This window comes from Parasteatoda tepidariorum, chromosome 10, assembly GCF_982258835.1.
Source record: "Parasteatoda tepidariorum strain Cologne lab strain chromosome 10, Ptep-v5.0, whole genome shotgun sequence".
NCBI lineage: Eukaryota > Metazoa > Arthropoda > Arachnida > Araneae > Theridiidae > Parasteatoda > Parasteatoda tepidariorum.
In genome coordinates, this window is record NC_141764.1 from 96,755,853 (window position 1) to 96,777,296 (window position 21,444).

The following is a 21,444-nucleotide window of genomic DNA, read 5'->3' on the forward strand; positions in this document are numbered from 1 at the left end:
GGGTATCTAAATAAGACAAACTTAAGTGTAGATTGAATCTGTGAATCTAAGATGTGAAGGTTTGAGGTAACTTTTTTGTACAGTTACCAATTAAATTTTGAAATTTAATTAATGTTAAACCTTAAAATAAAAACTTATTTTAGAACCCATAAGAGTCAGAAAAATTAAGAGTATTAAAAATTTGAAATAGGCGAAGAATGAAGAGTTATAAAGGTCTCTTTTCAGGCACTATAAATATATATATCTATATATTAATAGGGCCTTGAGGATAGGGAGAGAAACGCTTTCCCAGACCCGCAAATTCCGAGATTATAAGTACTGAAGAGTAGGTATACATACTAATACGAAATGTGATGTAAAATGAAAACACTGCTTTGAGATCACATTTGTGTGATCTTTGGCAGCTAGAGTCAGTAAGAGACTTGAGGTGAGAATCGCGAAGAAATTCATTCTAATAATTTGTGATTTATAAAATTAGTTTGCAATTTTATTGTTTTTTCTAGTCAGCTTCACCGAAGTGGCAGTCGTCGAAATTCTCAAAGCTCCGATGAGATGTATCCCTTGGATGTTCCTATGTCAATTGAAGATGATGTTATAGATCTCAACCAGAAGGTGAGTCGCCATCTCTGGTGTATCACACGAAATAACGTTTTTGTTTTATTGCGAATATAATTCACAAGTGCTGCGAGTTCGCAATAGTTAAATTCATGACTGTCAGGTTGGGTTTAGCCTATCTTTAGCCAGCACCCTCTGTACTTATTCTCAAAATGGCGCAAAACATCAATGCAAAGAAAAGCCCCAGTTTTGTGAAAATGAAAAGCGTTTTAATATTTAAAAAGTTACTATGAGCCGTGGTGGCTCAGGTTACAGAGCGTTCGCCTTCCAATAACTTGACCCGGGTTGGAATCCCAGCGATGGCTGGTCGATATAAATTGCGCACCTATCATAGTACTGACGTAAACATATCCTTAGTGGTAGACGGATCATGGCTTGCCGTCAAACTAACTGAGAGAGGTTATTGTGATTTTCCTCTCCATGTAACTCAAATGCGGGTTAGTTCCATCAAAATGCCTTCCACAAAGGCTTTCTTTCAATACTTGATAAGGAGTTCCCTTGTCTTTTGGATTGGGTTCAAAATGACAAGGCTGTGGAATTGAGCATTAGTAGTCGTAAACCCAAAAAATTGAGTCAGCTGTTCAACGACGGTTATAAAGTATAACACCGCATTATCTGGGCCCTTGAAAAAGTGAGAAAATTTAAAAGCATTCATGGAGTCCGATAATTTTTATTTATCGATGAAAAAATTATCGCCAAATTTGGTGATTTTTAAAAAGTGTAATAACTTTTGAAATCTTTAGTTATTTGTCAGATCCAAAGCCCAGATAATCTTGGAATGTATCGTTTAAATTGTTCAGCAGTTTAGCCATAGTTCAGCAAAATGGAATGCATAGTTTAAATAATAGTTTTACCTCAAGTACATTTAAACTGTGTCTTTTATTATTTATTTTTCCTTAGCGAAAGGTGAAAGAACTTCCGGAAACACCATTAGAAGTAGTATATTGTTGATTTTAAATAAACATACATTTGGCACCAAGAAAACCATAGTTCGACGAAAAAAAAAAAAACCCTTTCTGTCCTACGTTGCTCAAAACAAAGAATGTTTTTAAATGGTTGGGTGATTTGACAAGGATGGTTTGTTCTGAACGGTTTTAATACGTGTTGTTTTAACGGTTGTGTTGTTTTTTATTTACTTGTACAGTGCGCTCATGGAAAAAGGCAATAAATATTTAAAATATTGGTGTTACTTTGAATGACCGAAATCAAGAGAATGACGACTTTCACCGGTGAATGTCCGAAGTATTTATTATTTCTGATTTGATGTTAATTTAATTGTTGATATTATTATATTTAATTGATATTTCAGTATCAGCTGAGGATAGATTAGGAGAAACATCAGTTTATGGAGTATCGGCATACCGGGCAGTGGTACTGAACGTTAAAAAAAAAAAAAAAAAAAAAAAAACATCATACATCAGTATCAATACAATGGGATGAATGTCTAATACATTAATAACTAGACCTGAAAATTTAAATTTAGACATAGTCGCCACTTTTTCATCAAGCCTAATGAGTCTGGGACTGATATTGATGGGACCTTCTCTTTTAATGGCCACATTTTAAAAGCTTTTTTTTTTACTTGGATGAAGTTATATTTAAAAAAAAATATTCATATTAGAAATAATATAAGTGTGTGACTAAGTTTAGTTAAACACACTGACTTTATATAAAAATGCTGGGGAGGCAGGCAAAATGCATTTAATAATCTGCTGAGAATAGATTAGGAGAAACATTAGTGTTCGGAGTACCAGTTAAATGTATACAAGACTGTTGCACTTGGTCTTAATTAAACATCAGTGTAGTGTATACCGGGCAATGGCACTGAACCTTTTTTAAAGTTTATGTATGTTCCTTTTTAATGTTTTTTAACATTGATGTAGGGCATACCGGGCAGTGGCACTTAAATACTAAACTCAGCAGCGCGACAGCCCATAGAGGGACAAGGCCTACTGTGCCCATCTCAGTTTTCTTGACCTTTGGCTCTGGGGTGCAGGAGTAGATGTTCCGGTCAGGTGGTCAGCCGAACGCGGAACCCCCAGTGTTTAGTCTCCAAGCATGCTTGGTACTTATTTATCGTCCCACTGAAGGGATGAAAGGCTGAGTCAACCTTGCCCGGCCCGAGGATCGAACCAGGGACCTGTGGCACGAAAGTGCGAAGCGCTACCACTCAGTCACCGGTCACTTAACTAGACCTAGAATATATTTCGGACATTTACTAAAGCGACTATATGATTGTCAGCATTCGCAAGTGGAAGTCAACAACACCAATTTCTGTTATTCGCGGTAACATTGGCACTGGAAATACTATGTTGTAGCCCTGGTAATAAAATGTACGGAGCAAAAAAAAAAATGTCGAATTTTTTTTTTAAAATCCGAATTTGTCTGCATCAGCAACACAGTCGGTCAGAGATTATTGTAGTAAGAAGTAAGCTTAATCTAATATAAATGTAGCAAACTTTGTAATTACGAGGTCTTTCAAAATGATGCAAAAATTTGCAGTTTAAATATAATTTGAATTTTAGGGTTGTTTAAATGGGATTAATACCATAATACAGTAGAAACCTGTCATAACTTAGCAGGAAAAAATATTCTTTACTTTCTTTCATACTCTTTTCAGCTTCGTAATATTTATTAGAAACATGTTTAGAGAAGTTTTAAAAATAGGAGGCTTATTTATCAACCTATTGTATTCTTTGAAAAATAAAAAAAATGAAATATAATCTGCGCATGCAATAATAATCTGCGACTCTCGCTGTCATGTTTAATTTATTATTATTATTATTTTTTTAAGGAGATAATTTATATTTCAAAAGAGAAAAAGTTTGATTTTAGATCCATCTAAATATGTATCTTTTGAAGTATTCAAATTTATTTTGTGGACGAAGGAAAATAAAAAAATATTTAACGTTTACGCATATTTCATACTAGTAATAATTATACAAATTATACCAAATTTGATGCATATTTTTTTTAAGCTTAAAACCAAATAATTTGTTTTTTTTTACACATCAAATTATGATATTTGAATAGGATTATAATCATTATTAATCTTTCCCTGCCGAATGATTTAAATGTCATTATATCCGTCTGACGTCATAGAAACGATAATTTTCGGTGTTTCTTTCTTTTTTTACATTATTTTTTTAAAAGAAGAAAAAACTGAAGCAGAAATCTAAAACATTAAAATATTGTTATGATTTCAAACGTAGACTGATAACCTTAATCTATTTAGCGGATATCGATGCTCATCTCCACTAAACGCATCACCCGTTTCCAACATTTCGAAGAATCGCTTTGTTCTAAATAGCAGTCATTTTTATTCTTCTTTTCAAAACATTTCTAGAATTTTCTCTCTCCTGCAAAAAATGGTGACAAAACCTTCTTCAGTGTTATGACACGCAAATCGAATTTCTCCCGCTTTCTGTGTCGTTTGTTGTTGTTGTTTGATGGATGGTTTTAGCCGGGATTTATTCTCCTGGATATTCAATGTCGGCCAGCAACAATCGATGGGGATCCACTTCTTTCTGGACACTTGAGCCGGATTCCAGCTGGCTGGATTATTGTCCGGATGCCGATACCACCACGGATTTTCAGCTAGCAGACGCATTGTGTATTAGTTCCGAATTTAAATATATTCTCTCGCATAAGGTTAGTTCGGTTTTTTTATTAATTTTTTTTATTTATTTATAAACGCTGTAAACGTAAATAATGTTTATAGCTACGATTCCAGAAAATTTGAATTAATTTAACGAATATTCCCTGGCATTTTCGTCATTTGAATGTATTTTTACTCATTTTAGTTATAATTTTTTTAAATTAATTCTCTATTGTCTTTTAAGTATGCAAATATTGCATACCAATTCTCAGTAAAATCGGTCTACGTATCTGAAGTATATTTTTTGGTTTTCCTGTGTTACTATTTGTATAGTAATAAATATCGATCTGATAAAAATATAATAATAATTTGATAAACCACTTCTATTCACTAAGAAAAATATTTACTATCGAATTAAATTAAATTATTATAACACATATATTTATTGTCTAAATTAGATAATTTAATAAATATTGGACCTCTATAACGGGTAAAATAAGACTTTTTGATAATTGCTGCAATACAATGGAATGAATTTATAGTAAATTAAAAACTGATTTTTTTAACGGGTAATGGTTCGCCTTCATTATTTATAAAATTATTTATCAAAAAATTACTATCAGCATTCGACCTGAATTGAGTATAATATCAGACTTTTTATGGCATTTGCTGTCGTACAGTGGGTTGAATGTATAATACATTCTGAAAATTTAAATTTTCAGTTATTAGCCAGTATCCCGTAGACTAATAACTAAGTCCCGAACTTTTTCTTCTAACCTAATGAGTCGAGGGCTGTCATCGATAGGTCCTTTCAATTTAATAATCACATTTTAAAATAGTTTTTTTTTTTTCGCTTGGATGAAGTTATATTCTAAAAAAAATATTCATATTAGAAATAATCTACGGCTATAAAAAGTTAATTTAACAATAAAAATAATATAAATCTGTGACAAAGTTTACTTAAAAATACTGACTTTATCTAAAAATATTTTTGAGGAAAAATGCGTTTAAAGTATATATGTACCGTGAATGGCCCAAGAGAATGTCGACTTTCACCGTTGAATGTCAACAATCACCTAGTTGCTTTGGTGAATGTCCGAAATATTTATTATATCCGATTTGATATTAGTTTATTCGTTGATATTATTATGTATATTCGATATTTTAATATCTACCGAGGATAGATCAGGAGAAACATCAGTGTTTGGAGTGCCGGGCAAAAGTATACCTGGCAGTTGGACTTTGCCTTTAAAAAACATCAGTGTAGGGTTTATCGGGGAGTCGCACTTAACTAGACCTAGTATATATTTTTGACATTTACAAAAGCGACTATGTGATTGTCAACATTCACAGGTGAAAATCGACATTTTCTTGATTTCTGACACAATAACATATACATTACAACTTTGAAATGTGTGAATTGTTAAGGAATCTTTTGCATGAATCTTTCCACCAGAAATTGATGAATTCTGTAGGATCAAAATTTTGAGTGGATGCAATATTGGACATCCAGGGTGTTTTTCTACACGGATGTACTGTTATAATTAAACGATTGATAAAAATAGAAACGATGGGAAAAAGTGATGTTTAAATCGTTATTTTCTTTTGTTGACTCGTCACGTGGATAGCGGTTATTTATAGGTCTCAATTTATAACTAATTTTTGTATATTTAGTATTTTATTATTCTATGTGATGAAATATTTTTTTTAAAATTTTTATTTTTTTCCGTTTTTGTGTACACCGAAAAAATAGTAAATAAAATATAAAAAAGGGTAAATTGCTTAAAATTAGTACATGGCTATTTTATTTTGAAAGTTTTCTCTTGCAGCTTAAGTCATACTTGCAATAATTACCTTATTATTAATTAACATACTTTAAATTCTTTCATAACTTATTTTATTAACATATTTTAAGTAACAAACGAAGTCTAATAATCATCTTCATAATAAAACGTTACTAGTTGTTAAAAATAATAATTAATTACAGTTTCGCGGTTATTTATTTTGATAGTAATTCGTGATCACCTATTTCCAGAAAAAAAAAACTGGGTTCTTCGTCGCTGTAAAATTTTGCTGTGTTGCGTATGACTCGAGTTTCCATAAATTCAGTTTCTGAAAAATGGATCGCAATGAACTCAGTTTCTAAAAATGGAGTCGCTGTAGATTTTATCTCTAACGAGAGAGTCGCTATAGATGAATCACGGTAAAAAAAAATATCATTAAGAGAGTAAATCCCCCCAAAAAAAACGCATCGGGAAAAAAGTCCCATGAAAAAAAGCACCTCATTAACAGGCGTGGAGTCGCATAGGGGCACGTGTATACTCCATAGTTTTTCAAACCTTTAAAATTATTAAATTTCAGTTATTATTCTGTTATTTTTTTGAAGTATCAAAAAAAATTTTTTTTTTTTATTAAAAAAATTAGATAGTTTATCAATAATTTGACGAAATAATTCTGTGTTCATCACTTATGAAAGTGGTATCTTAATTGTTCCAATTAATGTTTTTTTTAAGTGGTACCAATTAGTGTTTTTTTTTAAAGAAAACTATTTTGATTATTACTTAGATTTCACCATTAGTTTATAATTGTATTTATTCTTTATGTAGTTTAATTTACGCACAATAAATATTTTTTTTAATTACCACTTTGTTAACATTGTGTCATAATTTTTAAAGACGCTATTTACTTTCTATAACTGAACTGACGAAAGCTTTAAGTATAGTTAAAACTTATTTTAGTTTTATAGCATTAAACAACTTCCGGTTTGTTCGCAACTCTAAATTTATATTCTGATTGGTTACAATTATGAGTTTCTAGGTATAATTTGATAGAATACTTTTGTTTAACATTCTCATAATTTTTATCCTATAAGTTCCATTTGATACGAAATATCCATTTTTTTTATTGCTGATTAATTTTAAATCTAGCATGTTTCATTTGAATGAGTTTCAAACTATTTTATTTGATTATCAAATAAATTATAAAAACCGGGCACCGGACTTGGAGGACCGGATTATACTAAATGAATGAAAGCATTTAAAAAAAATGGCTCATTATTGCGTCTAGTAAAAATGTTATTTTTCTAAATTTTAAGGAAATCGAATTCGAATGTATACAAATAGAAAATAACATTTGCTTCGAATTATAAATCGAGCATTCGATTATATACAAATAGGAAATAGCAGTTTACGTGTTTCAAGCGCTACAAAAATGTTCGCACTTTGTCAAGACTTGCCAGACTTAAATGAGAAGAATTAAAAGTGACTTGAAATAAAAAAACGTAAAATTGCCAACGAAAAATGAAAAAAAAAGTTGTTTTTTTTTTAATGAGAAACAAAACTAGAATGACCACAGCAGCCGAGAGAAAGAAAAAGATTAAAAAGCAGAATAAGAAAACCACAGTAGCCGAGAGGAGCAAATCAGGGTAAAATGCATTTCCAAGCGCTATGTCATGGTAGTTAGGAACTAATGTCGATAACAAGGGAATCGGACGTCACATGAATAAAACAAGATTCCAGATCATCAAGATGTTATGAAGTGACTAGGGTGGAACTAATTTCGACATTGTCGAAATTGTGGAATTATTTTATAAATTCTTTATCTACTTATAAATCATTTTAAATATGAACTTAACCCTTTTCGGAAAACATCAACAAGAATTTCCGCCCAATTTCAAATTTATGTTCGAAAATTGGTTGAACTGGTTTTAAATTCACACTTCTCTATCATTTTTATTACCGGACCTCTTCTCTATCCTTTCTCCTAATCTTCCCCATCCATTTCATAAAAGATTCATTGTGCTCTTGAGTATCCTCTTCGTTCTGGCGTTTCACCATGAAGAGAAGATAGTTGAAATATTATCAAGACTGATGACGGAAGGATCGTTTATGATAAAGAGGAAAAAACACTAAAAATTGAAGATTTATGAGGATATATCATGCTGCTCTCACAAGGAGATGCTTTTTACCCGTCCCACTGAGTGGTAGATTATTTTTGCCTCTACATGATGAAAATGGTTATCGCTTTCAGGAAAAGCAATTTTCTTCTCTACTTTCACCACTGGAAGCCTCTTTCGAAAGTGGAATAAATTATCCCGAAATGGAACAAAACTGACATTATGTCTCTTTTTTTTTCTCTTCTGATTTGTTTACAGTTGAGGGTTTTTTCTTTTCTGCCAATTTTGCTTCTATTTTTGTATTTTCAAAGAGCTTTACCATTTCATGAAAATTCCTTATATTTAGTTTGTTTTTATGTATTCTAGTGAATTGTAGTTTTCTACAATTTTATTTAATATAGATTTAACGTCGATTTTGAACTGGGTTGTCTGGATTTGAACTTAAATCGCAGGAGCTTTCGCAATGAATGGTCGAACATTAAAAAATTAAAAAAATTGATTTTTAGTATTAATTAAATTTTCCGAATTACGTCAATTTTGATTAGAGATATTGAAATAGTAATAGCTATCTAAAGCAAATGATTGGATATGTGTAGTATTAGCATTCCCAATCCTTAATGTTATTGTGAAAAATTACTTACGTGTAAATACGTAACATTCTTAATAATGCTTGCATATTGTCTGCAAATAATAGCTGTAAATTTTGGAACCGAAAAAAGTAAGATAGAGGAAGGCTTTATATATAACACAAGTGTATACTGGACATTTACCAATGCCAAGAAGGATAAGAACTGTTTTAATTATTGTGATTAGTATTGGCTACTACGAATAATTAAATTTTGTATATAATTTATTTTTAAAGAACGTATTTTGTCTGATACATGCCAAATGGGGAACAACTAAATAGTACATTTCTGCCGGAATGGTTCAAAGTTACAGCGTTCACTTTAAAATTAAGTGACCCAGTTGCAAATCGCAGCGATGACTGTTCGATTCGTGCACTGCTCGTGTCTCGCTTCGGTCACCGTGCTAGTGCATAATATCCCTAGTGGTTATTGTTGTTTCTATTGCCATTTGCCAAATGCCTGCAACCAACCGAATTTAAGGCAGAGGGTGCACTTCTTGTTTTTCAGTGGCGTCATCTATGGCCAAGAATATGTTATCAGCCACTTACACCCGTCACAGACCGTTTTACAGGGCAGAGTCATTCATTTAACTACATGTCGTAATTTTCGCCTGAACCAGAGAAAATTACTTATTTTACAGAGAAAATTACTTCATAAAAATTACCTTAAAAAAACAAATAGAAAAAAAATCGCCATTTTCAAACAAATTTTGCCAAATTGTGATGGCGACGAAAGGATTGAAACTAGTTACTAGAGTTAATCATTACCAGCTGAAAGTTTTTAAATGAGATTTTATGTATACAAGCACTATTACAATTGCGAATCCTAAGCCTAGAAAAAGTTTGAAGGGACGTTACTTAAAAACATTCTCATTGCCGTTTTATAAAGTTGTCCCATTATCCGTATTTTTCATTATCCGGATCGGCTTTGGTCTGGTTAATCGGTGCTCTACTGTATACTGATTGTTAAAACTCGCAACTATAATTCAATTATTATCCAAAATAATTTTGTTTTAGCGTCGCAAGAAGAAAGAATTCGTATCATTAAATTGATGATTACCGTCGCTTACATGCATGAGTGTGAATTACATGTTTGAATCCCACGCAAAAAAATAAAACAATATAATTTGGGAGCACCACTTAGGAAGATTCTCGATATTCTATAATCTATTTTTCTTCTTCTTCCTCCCTCTCTTTTTTTAACGACCTTTATTGAGGTTACGTAAAGCGGCACAAACACGTGCTCGCGTGTATGAAGGATATTCCTTGGATAGCTGGGTTTTTCTTATTTCTTGTAGAGAAAAAGTGCTTTTAGCGATTTTTAGATTATATTATTGAAGACTGTTTTAATAAATTTCGCTCCATTTTCGGTGTACGTTGAGATTGGGCTATTTGATTTTGACATTTCTTGAAAGAAAATAGGTATGAAATTTTAGCAAACAGTTTATTTTTTAAAATGTATTCGAAAAGCATCGATGATAGACGTATAGAAGGGAAAATTATTGATTTCAAAAAGCTATGAATTGCTCTTTAGAAGTTTTTGTATACGACGAAATAATTATTAGTGTGAATATTTTAGAAATTTTTCTAATCTTTAATTTAAAAAAAAAAAAAAGTTAATCAGAACTCTATTAATGCGGATATCGTTTAACATAAACTAGTTTTTGATTTCCCGTCAAATTTTATGCGGATGTAATATTTTTGAGAATTCATAACATAAACTATCCTTTACTATGAACTCTAGTTTTAAATGCTCTTGGAAAAATATTTACTTTTAACGTGAACGGAAAATGTATTTTTCACTTCGACAGGTGAAACTTATGATTCCATTTCAACAAGGGAGGATATTTCTACAAAATATTCTATATGCTTTATTATAAGTATTAATAATTTCAACATAATTTTTATATTTTATGACCGTCGTTGAACAGCCGTTGCAATTTTTGGGTTTACGTCTACGGATGTTCAACTCCGTAGCCTTGTCATTTTGGACCCCATCCAGAAGACAAGGAAGCTCCTGGATCAAGTATTGGGAGAAATTTGTCTTCGTGGAGGACTTTCTGATGGAACTAACCCGCATTTGCGTTACATGGAGAGGAAGACCACGTGAACATTCCGCGGTTAGCCTGACGGCAAGGGGACTCTAACCCATGATTCATTTACCACTGAGGATATTTTACGTCAGCACTGTGATTGGTGCAAGCCGTATGCGGAATTCGTATCGACCAGCCATCGCCGGTATCGAACCCGGTTCACCTCATTGGAAGGCAAACGCTCTATCCCCTGAGCCATCGTGGCTCTCACCATAATGGTTGTTGAATGGAAGGGTTGAAGAATTGAGCTAATCTATGGGAGGCTGACTGATAAATATTCTCTAGGCACCAGGTTAAGCCCTTTCTTACTATAGTTTGTCTAAAGTAAGAACCCCTAGCCATTCGTCTAGACTCGTGGCGGTGACTATGGTAACGAGGTATAACTATTTAAAGTAGGGGTGTGGGGTCAACGAAAAAGAAAAGGAATGTTTTTTCTTCGGTCTATTGCGTTAGCCCTCGAGGGAAGAGAAGCTACCCTCCCTGAAATGCACTATTCTTGTTTCCATAGCAACAGACGGTCGCAGAGTTTGGGGCGAGGGGAGTTCTTACCGTAGACAAACTCTAGTATGAATTGAGCATAGTGTGAAGGCTTTTTTTTAGCTTTACTGGTGCTAATGGAGATAATTTTACTGCTTTTTTATTTTTAAAAATCATATTATTAGTTCAATATGAGTGGTTATATTTCCATCACTCTTAGAGTTTAAATAAGTTAAAGTTACCCTACTTTCAATAGCTAAATAATAACATACTTCAGTCAAACACACCATCAATTTAGTTATTTCTTTTGGTGGCTAAAAATGGGTGATCACTCGAAATAATAATAAATTAGTAAACATAAATAATCGTCAAAACATTGTCGTTTTAAAGTAGTAAACATAAAGAAAAAGATGGGTGGAAGATTAATTCATATTCCTTTAGCATCAACGCCTCAGTTCACTCGTAGAACAAACAGGAAAAAACAAGTAAAATAAAATGAATAATATATATATTTTTGACGAAGCAAAACTTTACTTTTTTAAATAGGTATTTATTTTTAAAAATAGTTTATTCTATTATCGTTTTGGAAACTCGTTTCCGCTATTAATTTGTGTTTTTGTACGACATAAACTTTGCTTTCTTTCGGTATTTGAAACTACGAATTTTGAAGAAAATAAAAAGGATACTATTTGATTAAAATATGATGAATCTAATGTATGGATGAAATCTGAATTGTGTGAAATTAATTTTAAAACAGACTCTACTCTCAATCATTTTGATACAAAACAATATTTAATGAATCATTTTCAGACGGGACTGTTTCAAACCACTTCATATAAAAAATTAAAATTTCTGAATTTGTGTTCTTGTTTTATGGTAGGTCCAAGAATTACAAAGTCAAGTGGCAACGTTAACAGATCACCAAGTCAATACAGACCAAAGGTACAATAGGGTCAAGCAAGAAAATGCTGCCCTACAGAACAAGTGAGTTTCAACTTTCTGCTTCACTTTATTTTATCCTTGACCTTTTGCCATATTTAGGTCCCTATTCTATAAATCAAGTAGAAAAGGTAGAATGAGTTGTTAAATATTGAAACTTTTGAAATCGGGTTTTGACATTTATATTCTTTATTGAAGGCTTCGTCGTCATACGAAATGATGCTCTTTTTTTTTTGTTGCGAAAAATGTGCTGTTTGTTTGCAACAGTTACTGATGACTGTTTGAATAGGTTTAGTCTAAAGGCATCGCTGTCTTTTCTTATTCTGAAAATGGCGCAATGGAAAAAAAACCACAGTTTTGTAAAAATAAAAGGCATTTATGGTCTAGTTTTTTTAATATTTCAGAACTTACTTCAATGCTGCATGCACTCCAATGCTCATGAAAATTTGCAAAAACTGAGAATAAGGTTGTGATTTTGTTAATTTTCATATCAGTGGAAAAATGTCGCCAAATTGGTGATTTTTAAAAATGTTTGATAATTTTTAAAATATTTAAGTTATTTGTCCGTTCTAAAGCCTATGTATAGTTTAAAATCATTGTTTTGTTTCAAGAGTGAGGCACTTAAACTGTGGCTTTCTATTTTCTTTGGCGACAGAGCTTCGAAAAACCATGTTTGCAATTATAAATTTTTTTTTTCTGAACCAAAAAGCTTCAAGTAGTGTCCAGATGTTTTTTCTTAACTTCTCTTCGAAATATTTTTGCCAGAAATTGGTAATTTTCTTCATTACTCTCTAAATGAGACTGTATGTTATGCAGATCCCTTTATTCGATCGAAAATTTTAAAGAAATTGCCCAACTTCTTCTCAGAGAATGAAATCTTTCAGAAAACACCTTTTTTTCAGAAGTCGTTGAAAACGACGAATTGTTATAAAAATAATTCTAAATGTTTCGAATAATCAAAAAGTAAAAAAAGGTAACATTTATATATTTATTTGACAAGTAAATAAGACAAACCCATCATATTCATAAATTAAACAAATTTCCTACCACTTTTTTTATTTTTGCTAGATTTTCTATTAAATGGCTCTTTCGCAAACTGGTTTGTCTTCATAGTAGTCTGAACGGACTAACTATAATATATATGTGTAGGCGAAGGAGGTGTGGGATAAATCACCTCCTAACATACATTAAAACTACGCCACTGAACCTACTGGAAATTCGAAAATGTTTGTCATGCAAAGTTAGTGATAAAAAATGGCTTCATAAAATGTATATAGATTCGTTGTGTTCGATGAATTTTTTTCAATTCGAACTTCATGCCTAAGATGTTTATATAATTTTCAATTGTTGTGTTTGATACATTTAACTGATTTGTAATCTCTCCTATAATTATATGACGATACGATTGAATTTTGTCATGAGAGAGAATTCGCAAATTTACATTAGCTTCCGAACGTCCCCGGTAAATAAGATTTTAAGTTATTGCGCATGTGCCCTTTTGGTGCGCAAGCGTCAGTTCTGGCGAAATACGCATGAGCCCGTGAAAAAACATATCAAACTTACGTAAGAGAAAAATAAGAGATTTTTCAAAATTCCGTAAGCTAAAACGTTAACATCTTATATAATTCTCTTACGTGACTCCCAAATTTTGGCTGTATTTCTTTTCCACCGGTGGCAACGTTTGCTTTGTTTTGTTTACGTTACTATTTCTCTTACACGGCGAATCGACCAATGGTTGCAGCTAAAAATGTCACATGCCAAATCTAGCTGAGGTGGCTCAACATATAGCGCTTTTAAAAACGGAAAATGAAATAACTAGAGAGAGGCAATCTCATACTGTTAAGCTAGGCAGAAGTGGGTAGTCTTTGTCGATACATCTCTATTTTAGTATTTTGTCGAAAGCGCTTGTTTTCACGAATTTATTTGACGATTTTTGATTTATATCACGAATTATACTATAGCACATTTCTAATAGATTTAACGAATTACATGTCATTTATTTGAATTCAAATTTATTTTAATGACTTAGTGTTTACTAAAAAGATTTTTTTTTAAAAAAAAGTTGTTATATGGATTTGAATGATGGTTTTGAATTCTTAGAATTTTGTGCATTTGCAATGCATCTAAGTTTGTAGCGAGCGAAGGGAGCTTGGTTTCCGAAGCAAACCATATAAGATTGCGTAGCAATTTTCGGGGGTTGGCGAGCGTTAGCGAGCTGGGGGCGCAGCCCACTAGTAGTAGAATATTATTTTAACTTTTACCACAAAACAAACATTTAAAATGGGTGTAGACTATTTCTTTAAAGCTGTGGTCTATGGTGGCATACGATTCAAGCTTTGCCTTTGCTTTGGTGGCTTTGCTCTACGTAAAACTCCGTATCTGTGAACAGAAAAATTTGGTAGATTATAGATTTGGATAAATTCAGCGATAAGGAAGGCAGTTTATTATTAATAATAATACTAATTTAAAAATATCTTTGAACTTCTCTTGATCATTTAACTTCTTTTAATTAAATTGTATAGTAAAAATAAATATAATTTATAATTTTGATATAGCGAAAATGAATCTAGTTTCTAATGGAACTAGTGCAATTAAACAACTATTATGTTAAACAAAAACCAATAAAATTATTTTTTTTATTGACTGAACCAATCGTTGTAAGATCACACGATTCATTTCTAAATTTATAAGCAAAATGAGTAAATAAAAGAAAAAAAAATAGCGAAAATAGCCCCGTTTATAAGAGCAAACTGAAATTATACTTTCTTGCCTTCGCTATTTTTATCTTATTTGTCATACAATAATAATCACCTGTGCAAGTGGTGTTTCGGGGACATTTCTTATTTTTCCCTTGTCATCTTTTTTTGCATTGCATATATTTTGTATAAATTCTACACACTGTATCCGTACAGGGAAAACTGTCAACACTTTACTATTTTTGTCTCTAAAAATTGATGGACGATTATCAACTAGCCTTTAATGTAAATTTTTTGCCATTCGTAAATTTTTCTTCCGCTCCTAATTACGATTCTTTCCTCTTATTATTATTTTTTTATTTATGCATAGAAATTTAATTTTATACACATAACAGCTTATTTCTTCCTTGAATATTCACGTTTTTTGTCTCAAAATATTAACCTAAATTTAATATCGTAATTGTTCACAGAATGCTGTCGTTGTGCTTGACCTATTTGCTATTTAAAGCTTGAATGCACAAGTATTTTAAAAACCTTTTAGTTTACTTGCCTCATAAAAATAAAAAAAATTTTTTTTTTACTAAATGGTTCTTTTTATTTAATAAAGTTTTAGGATTTCGTTGAATACAAAAATAAACTTTTTTTTTATTATTATTAGTTCAAACAATAATTAGCAATTTCAAAAGCTTTCCTTTTTTTTTTTTCTTGCAATTCTTCTCATATGGCGATAGTGATAGCTGTAGATTTGAGTATTCTGCGCTATTTTTTATTTATTTTTTTATGTAATTTAATTATAGAACGTTGTTGAAGTTTTTTTTTCTCCACAGTTTTCTATTGTTTTAGACAACACAATGAAGAAGCATAGTTTTTTTTTTATGGGCTTCAAATTATAATATTATAAGTTAAAAAAAAATCCAAATAAAACAGTTATATTTTGTTTATTTATTATTTATTGTTGATATTTTACTCAGAAAACCAAGGAAAACATTTGTTGTCATTTTGTCTTTCTCTTCTCTTTTCTTAGAAGAAATTTACAAGAATTTTGATATTATTCAATATATTAAGATTTAGCTTCTTAAGGTTATTTTAGTTGAAAACCGTTAAAAAATAAGTTTTAAAAAATATACAATTTTGAATTATTTTCTTGCAGTTATTTTTTTTTAGTTATTATTTATTTAATTCATTATTATTTTGAAAAAAAGAAAGAAAAAACTTTAAAACCATCTAACGACGTAGTGGTTATTGCAGTCATTCGTAACAACCGAGATTCTATTCCGGGCGGCGGCTCGAAGCCCATCAAGCTTCAGAATGATTACTTTTTTTGACCAGTTTGTCTCGGAAGTAATAATGCAGATATTTTATTTGCCATTCTCTTTGTGTAAATCATAATAACTGTTTTTAAAAAGTCGCTTAACTCAATGATGCAACATTAAAAAAAAACTTGAATAAGAAAATTGTGAATCGCTATTTGCTAACATAGTACTGAGAAATTGAACGTTATTTAGCGGTGCAGTGCTGATAAATAAAATGATTTATTTGCTTTACAAAAATAGGAATAAACTGCTTTCGGAAATAAAACTCGCTCCAGTCAACATATGCCATTAAAATAATGAATATAAAATAATTAATCAAAGTTTTTGAAGCAAAATTTTTAAATTAGTTTTCCGCACTATTACTAAATAATCTCTTATGCAAAAAACATATGTGTTTTTATAACAATAAAAAATTAAATAATAATTTTTTGAAAAATATGTTAGTTTGTTTAATTTTAAATGTTTAGCTTTAAAGTGTATTTGAATAAGTCAGGAACTGAAACTGTGTCAATGCAATAAAAAAAAAGTTTTTTTGTTTTTACAAATTTTTTATCGCAAATAATCAAAAATAATTACGAAATAATCAATGGTAGGGATGAGCTCAGCCTTCTAACAAATAAATATATAAATTTCTCATTGTTGTTCGATTCGAATAAAATTAAAATAATGGGACAAAACGGCTCAGTTACTTTTAACAAAAACTTCTTTTAATGATTTGAAAACAGAACATTTTTTAATCAATATTAGGAAATAGGCTTTATCTAAAGTTCTGACATTTGTGTTGGCATCGATTATAATTCTCAAAGCGTGACGTTCGCTGACCTTTTTCTGTCAATAGTGTGACAAAGTTGCAGACGAAAATTCGTTTTATACAACGTCCATTTATTCACCGGACAACACAAATAAATTGACTTTTGAAATCAATTATTTGTTATGCATCTGTTGTCATTATTATTATCTAAATCTCAAAAAATAAAAAGAGCTACTTTATCTGAAAATCAAATGTTTGATTTTAGATTTTAGTTATTATAAATTAAAAGGTAATAAATATAAAACAGATAATGATATTGCGTGGAAAAAAATAATTACATTTTTTACTTAGTAATTACCACATCCCCCCCCCCTGATAGGTAATTTTTTTCCTTTCCATTTTGCTGTTTATTTTGTGGTCAAAGCTGTGATTATTTTTGTTTTTAATTTTAAATATGATAAGGAAAATTATCGTATTTTTTTTTATACATAAAACCGCTGTGGTGTTGCTTCTACAAATAAATAAAGTAATTAAAAGTGTCTAACAATTTTCTTTATTAAACCAAGCAAAACTTTTATATTTAAAGAGCTTGTGGGGGAAAGAAATGAAAAGCCGCATTTTCAAGTAAAAATATTATGATTTTCACTTAGTAAACGTTAAGTGTATTGTTTTGTTATGAGTGAAAATTCCATAAACTTTTAAAATACCTGTCTGGAAACAATTATAAGGAAGGGTCTTGTGTAAAAGTGTCACCTTTGAAAGAAGTGTCTCTTATCAATATTGTTTCAGATCATTGCATATAAATTGGCAGTGTAGGGAAAAATAATTTTCTTATGCATTCAAAGAAATAAATAATTAATAATCTGCTTTATAAATAATTAATAAAACAGAAAAAGGGGTATAACATCATTTCTACCTTTTTAATCCACTAATGAGAGGAGCTTATTATATATAATTTGTTAGAGTGCTTATTTCGCAAAAAAAAATTGCTTTGGTTGTTGCATTTTTTTTTTCTTCTCGTAGTTCTGCACAACCGTGCCCAAGTCCGTAAAAAAAATGAAAATTCATTACTTTCAATTGTGGGTCAATAAATAACGACTTTAGTATTTATTTACATGAAACTTTTTTCTTAAACTCACATTTCGAAAACTATATTACTTCAGTTTTTAATAAGCGCACTTCCTCATTTTGTTCGCAGAAGTAAAATGTTCTTTAACATATTCCATTAGAGTGCGTCTACCCTCACAAATTTTCATCCAAGAAAGAGAAAAAGTGGTGGCTGAATCGAGAAATTACCTAATGTCTGTTTCTCGAAGGCTCTGTCTCCGCATGAAATATTTCGCATTTTTTGCGAATAATATTCTATCTTTATAATTGCTGGGAGCTTGTAATAGTTACTCATGCTTATTAGGTCAAGTTTAGACTATCTTTAAATAGCGCTTTCTAAGCTAATTCTGGAAGTGGCGCAAAACGTCAATTATAAAAAGGCCACGGTTTTGTGAAAAAGAAAAGCATTTGTGGGCTTAATTTTTTAATATATAAAGACTTTTTAATGCTTTATTATCAGGGCTCATAAAAATTTTCAAAAAATAAGATTAAAGCATTGATTTTGATAATTTTTATCTTTTCAGCGATTTTTTAAAATTTTTTTTTATAGCTTTAAAACTATTTTCATTCTTTTTCCGTTCTCAAGCCTAGATAATTCAATAAGAATTCTTAACGTGAAGATGGGATATTTAGCTTAAAGTTATAGCTTTGCTTCATGTGTAGGGTACTTGAAACAAACTGTAGCTTATTTATTTTCCTTGGTTTGGCGAAAGAGCTTCAAAAATCATGTTAATTACTAAAAATTTCCTGACTCATATTTAATGGTATAAAATTTTACACCCTACTCTTTCTTCATCTTCGTCGTCTTTTTTTTTTCCCCTTCTTTTTTTAAGCTCTAAAAACCGCTTGTATATTTGAACCATTCCACTTTTTTTTTTAAATAAATTTCCATCAATGATACACAAATTTTTGGAAAACACTTTTAAAAGAAATTATTTACGTTAGTTAGCATTAAACAATTATAGGATATTTCAAACGGATTTGAGGGTAACTTTGTAGTTGTGAAAAAATTCCCACTTTTCATATAGTGCTAGAAAAGAAAATCAAAAATTTTTAAATAAAATTGACAAAGCAAAAGCTTTGCAGTAAATTGAAATAATTCTGTGTACTTCTTTAAAGATTGTATTTTTACTTTTAAATTTAAATTGATCGTTGAAGATTTGTTCCAGTTCTAAATTTGGTCTATCCAAGAAAAATTTTAAAAAAGCGTCGATTCAATGTAAGCACTTATGAAATTCTCTGATCACTGTTTCGAAGGCTCCGTCGTTTTATGAAGTGATGCCTTTTTGCGAATAACATGCTATTGCTGCGAATTTGCAACTGTTACTCTCGACTGTTAGGTCAAGTTTTGCCTATCTAAGGCCAGCGCTGTCTGCGCTTTTTTTTTAAAAAATAGCGCGAAACGTCACCATGAAGAAAATCCACAGCTTTGTGAAAAATGAAAACCGTTTGTAGTCTACTAATTTTTTAATATTTAAAAACTTATTCCAATGCTGCATTACCTGGGCTCATAAAAATGTGCAAAAACTGAGAATAAGGCAGTGATTTTGATAATAATCATCTAGATGGGGAAATGTTGCCAAATTGGCGATTTAAAAAAAAAAAAAAGTTTAGAAACTTATAAAATATTTAAGTTATTTGTCTGTTCTAAAACCCAGATAATTCTTCACGGTAAGATCATATTTTTAAAATTATGGCTTTTTAATTTTTCTTGGCGACAGAACTTCGAAAAACAGCTTTAATGAAGTTAACATAAATGTTGATTACATTTACACAGGAATTTGCATGTCGTGAACTTGCAACTAGAAAAATGGAGTTAGTGTGTGCCCTTTGTGTCCTCAATGGTGTCTCGGGCGTCTCCCACTCATCAAAGAAAGAACTTTTTAATATTGAGTTCCTTTTTTTTTCCTTCTAGAATAATAGAAGATGGGTGTGGGCGACATGCCATAAAGTCACGAAAAGTATGCGGCAAAACTAGATTCTTTCTGTTGGGTGTGCAATTGTCGACTTAAATGGGGACCATTAAGAAAAAAAGCATTTTCTCTTTTGTGCTTCAAATGCTTTCTCTTTGAAATTTTGCTTATTCTATTTTTTTCATTTCACTTTTTGTTTATTTATTTTGCAAAATTCGTATTCAAATTGTGATTTAACTTTTTTTTTCCGGAATAAATTAATCAACTTGATGGCTTTTAAGTAGATGGTTTTTATCTACATTAATAAATTTCTTAAATAACAAGCGACTGCAATATGTTAGGAATAAATGTGATGTGTTAAGAGTATAGTTGAATGTATTTTGTAAATCAATATTAATCCTTTGATATACTCTCTAATTGCTACGGAATTTCTGTCGCAAGTAAAAAAGATTTTTCACAGTTATTTTTACTTTTTAAATTAGTAGTTAATTGTTTGTTTCACAAATTGGATTTAAAGTAATTGTCACAATTTTGAAAATTTTAAAGAATAAAAAACCAATTGCTAGTGTTCTTAAATGCTTTCGAATTTGAAAAAAAAAAAAAGAATAAAAAGGAAGAGTGAATTTGTTTTTCAGTTCACTAGTACTGGGAAAATTTTTTCGTAAAAACCTTTAAAGTCGGAAGAGTATGTCCATAAATCAAGTAGACAACACTAGCATTAAGCAATTCTGTATTGAATACGTGAATTGAAACAATGAAAACCAAAGAATTATTTAAGTGATTCTAAAATTTTGATATTAACTTAATTTTATTGATTTGAATTGTTGATTATTATTAAATTTTAAATAATCGATTCGTTTTTTAAAGTAGGTGTTTGATAATAATAGCCCTAATTAATATCAAACTGGTAATTTAAACCACTATTTTCTAACCCAACAATTTCTTGCCTTAACCCTTTGACGCAGAAATTTTAAACATACTTTTCATAATTTTTATATTAATTTAGGTCAAAATAAGTAAAAACTATATTTTCTTTTGCTTATTAATAATTTATGGTTATGAAATAGATCGTGAAACACCGCTGCATTTTTCTGCGTTAAAGGTAAAATCTTCCAAAGGCTCAGTCCCAAACAATTTTTTTCTTCAGCTTTGCACTTATTTGCAGTTGCTTATATCTAAGAGAAACAGTTATTTATCATTAAAATTTCATTAATTTATAAAATTTATTATTGAAATTTTTTTAAATATGAATGGAAATTTTTTTTTTTGGATTTTATATTTTAGTAAAAATACAATTCCGATTATCTAATAGATTTTTTAGTACCTGTTACTGTTTTTTATAATGAAAAAAATACCAAAATATATTTTTATGCTTGTATTTAGAGAATCAGGAAAACAAACTATATAAAAGGGTACGTCAAA

General features: G+C 30.5%; 1 protein-coding gene across 6 annotated transcripts in view; it reads left to right on the forward strand.

The window, feature by feature from the left end:
• LOC107448091 (rab11 family-interacting protein 4B) overlaps window positions 1–21,444 on the forward strand; it is a 122,386-nt gene that overhangs the window by 75,619 nt on the left and 25,323 nt on the right. For all 6 annotated transcript variants that reach the window (XM_043046505.3, XM_071184313.2, XM_043046504.3 and 3 more), the window contains 2 exons: window positions 504–612; window positions 12,184–12,287. In XM_043046505.3, coding sequence (XP_042902439.2) covers window positions 504–612; window positions 12,184–12,287 — 213 coding nt within the window. The remainder of the gene's footprint in view (window positions 1–503; window positions 613–12,183; window positions 12,288–21,444) is intronic.